This window comes from Fulmarus glacialis, unplaced genomic scaffold (genome assembly GCF_000690835.1).
Source record: "Fulmarus glacialis isolate BGI_N327 unplaced genomic scaffold, ASM69083v1 scaffold23256, whole genome shotgun sequence".
NCBI classification, from domain to species: Eukaryota; Metazoa; Chordata; class Aves; order Procellariiformes; family Procellariidae; genus Fulmarus; species Fulmarus glacialis.
In genome coordinates this window covers 3,307-6,346 of record NW_009219055.1, presented here as the reverse complement: position 1 = coordinate 6,346, position 3,040 = coordinate 3,307, and the positions used below count along the sequence as shown (strand labels likewise).

General features: G+C 59.2%; 1 protein-coding gene across 1 annotated transcript in view; it reads left to right on the top strand.

Moving 5' to 3' along the window:
• Positions 1-2,107, top strand: part of LOC104078565 (histone deacetylase 7-like) — a gene marked incomplete at its 5' end in the record, with an annotated part of 3,498 nt that extends 1,391 nt beyond the window's left edge. The window contains 6 exon segments of the mRNA XM_009580243.1: positions 65-143; positions 145-187; positions 384-517; positions 626-710; positions 957-1,095; positions 1,716-2,107. Coding sequence (XP_009578538.1) covers positions 65-143; positions 145-187; positions 384-517; positions 626-710; positions 957-1,095; positions 1,716-1,761 — 526 coding nt within the window.
• Positions 2,108-3,040: the final 933 nt, after the last annotated feature.

Sequence of the window (3,040 nt, the reverse complement as noted above, 5' to 3'; positions counted from 1 at the left end):
TCTTTCCCTCAGTGTCAGGCTGAGCCAGCACTTAACACCCCTTAATTGTTTTTCACCCGCGCAGGACGGTGGTGATGCCAATTGCACACGAATTCTCCCCAGATGTGGTGCTGGTGTCAGCCGGCTTCGACGCGGCTGACCGCTGCCCCCCCGCCACCCCTGGGCGGCTACAAAGTCTCTGCTAAATGTAAGGAGGTGGAAGCAGGACCGCTGGCTCGGGGGGGTTGTTCCTGCTGCCCACCCTGGCTGGGACGGTGGCGTAGGGGTGGCAGCTCTCCAGGGAGCTGGGGAAGATCTTTGGGGTTGTACCAGCCCATCAAGGGCCAGGGCCCCAGCGTTTTGGGCAGGGAGGGTGAGAACCACCCCTCGGGCTTCTCCTCCAGGCTTTGGCTACATGACAAAGCAGCTGATGAGCCTGGCTGGCGGAGCCATCGTCCTCGCGCTAGAAGGTGGCCATGACCTTACGGCCATCTGCGATGCATCCGAGGCCTGCGTGTCAGCCTTGCTGGGCAACGAGGTGAGAGCTGGGGGTCAGCGGGTTGTGGCTGTGGGGCCGTACTGGTGCTGCGAGCCGAGCCCTGGGCACGGCTCCCTCCTGTTGACCCCCTGTGTCTTCTTTCGGCAGCTGGACCCTCTCCCAGAAGAAAGCGTGAGGCAGAAACCAAACCCCAACGCTGTGCGCTCCTTGGAAACGGTGATCCAGGTCCAGAGTGAGTGTCCCAGGGCTGGGGCTCAGTTAATTAACATGGAAGGGCCAAGTGTTAGCATTTCCTCCCCTCTCCAGTAAACCCCATGACCTCCAAGGGGACACTTGGCATAAAAGACCCCAGCGGAGCCCTCCATCATCATCCTCCTCATAGGAGGGTGATTCCCTATGTGTGCACTCACTGCAAGGGAAGCTCGGAGACCTGGGGCACCCCTATCCTGGCACCTCCTGATTTTTGCTTCTCTTGCAGGTAAATACTGGGTGGCCGTGCAGCGCTTTGCCTCCAAGCTGGGCTGCTCCTTCCTGGAGGCACAGCACCACGAGGCAGAAGAGGTGGAGACGGTCACAGCCTTGGCCTCCCTTTCGGTGGCCGTGATGGTGGAGAAGAGGTGATGCTCTTAATTGATCCTAGGAGATGTGGGTGCCCCTCGCTCCCTGTGTGCCTGGGTCTGAGCCTTGCTGTCACGGGGGTGGCAGCAGAGAAAGGCCATGTCCCACAGCCAGATGAGCTTCTGGGAGGTCAGGATGGTGCTGGCTTTAAGCAGGTCTTGGGCTGTGGAAGATAGAAAATACAACTGTCCTCCCCACCAAGAGCTCTGATCCTACAACCCTCACGTCCCGGCAGATTTGGCCCCAGCGTTCGGCATCGGTGGGTGGTGGGATGAGGTCGTGCATCCATGTGGTCAGGATCTGGATTGACTTCTGGGGGATTCAGTGCTGGGCTCTTCCCAAACAAGATGAAACCGAGACCAAATCCTCTTTCCTTCCTTGGAGGCTGGAGGTGTGGGGGTTCATCACCTGCTTTCAGCAGGGTCCCATCTGCCCACCACCTTTTCTCATCCTCACCAGGACTCAGCCAGAGTCTACGTAGGTCTTGGTGGAGCAGGAAGCACTGGGAGGCTTGTTGTGTAGATGCTGGACTTGCCAGAAGGCCCCTCGATGCTGAGAGGGATGCGTTCTGTCACACAGGTCGTCTCCTCGTCTCATGTGTCGTATTTCTCCATTTCAGGCCACAAGACGAGCCGATGGAGGAAGAGGAGCCCATGAACCAGTGATGAGCGGTGATGTTCTCTGCTCCCCTGCTTCCAGGACGTGGCTGGACTCTGCTGAGCCCAGCGCTCGCTCTTCACTCCTGGCTTCCCGTTTGCCACGTCATCCTCACTCCCCGAGTCACGGTCCTGAAATGGCCTGGACCTTTGGCTGCCGCCTCTGCAGGTCTCCCAGAAAGGATGCTCCTGCAGCCACCTGGAAGATGTCCTCCTGCTCGGGACCGATGGAAAACCACAAACTCCCTCTGCACGGCGTGGCCTTGCAAACCTAGACCGTGCCTGCAATCAGTCCCCAACCTTCGGGACCTGAAACCCCTCTGGGGACATGCGTGAGAGGCCTCCACCCCTCTGGCTGCGGTGGCAGCCAGACGCAGACCTGCCCTTCTCCTGGGATCTTCCTCACCCTTGGGGAAGGGGGTGGGTGTTGGGATGGATGTTGTGGCCGTGCTGTGGGTGGTTAGAGCCGCCTTCGGGACTGCACCCAGAGCTCCTCTCCGGCCAGGCAGCAATGCCTTTGAGAAGCAGCCCTGTGTTTTGCTCGGGAGGGACAGGCTCTCTGTGTCTTCTCGCGAAGGCTGCCTGGCTCCCCTTCCTCTGGTAGGGCACAAGGAGGGAGTGAGCGTGACAGTGAGATGGGGTCTGACCTCGTTCCGCACGAGAAGGGTTTGGACAGCCGTGCGTGATGTGCCCATTGCCCTGCAGTCGGGGAAGAGCAAGGGCTGGAGTGTCTGCAGTGCCCAGGATTGCACCCGTGGGACATCCTAACCACTAACCAGAGCGCAAACCCTCTGGTGCCGGGGCTCTGATTTGCACTATATACAATTGACGTGTGCTAATGTGAACCTTACGTACTCTTCTTTCCATGGGAATTTTGGGAACAGACACCTCTTCGTGTGGACGTTACCAAGGTGCCTTGAGCCCTTTTCAGCAACCCGCTGACCTGAGGATCTGTATCGATGTAGACCCCTGTAATCCCTAAAGCAGGGGCACCCCGGCTGTCTTCCAGTCACCCCCCCTGTGCCCACCCTGCAGCTGCACCCCAGCCCACCCCCAGCACCCCGATGGGCTCCTCTTCTCCAGATGAGATCAAATCAAGTGCTGATGCCCTCTGCTTGGTGCTCAGCTCCCCCAGGGGATGCCCAAAGCCCCAGCAATACAGTGCCTGTCTGTCCAGGCTATCTTGGGTTGACAGAGGCAGGTGCAGGCCCCCCCAAAATGAGGTGTCCATCTAGATTTGCCTTCTTCCCATCTCATACTGCAACAGGGCATCGTGTGCCTCCTCACC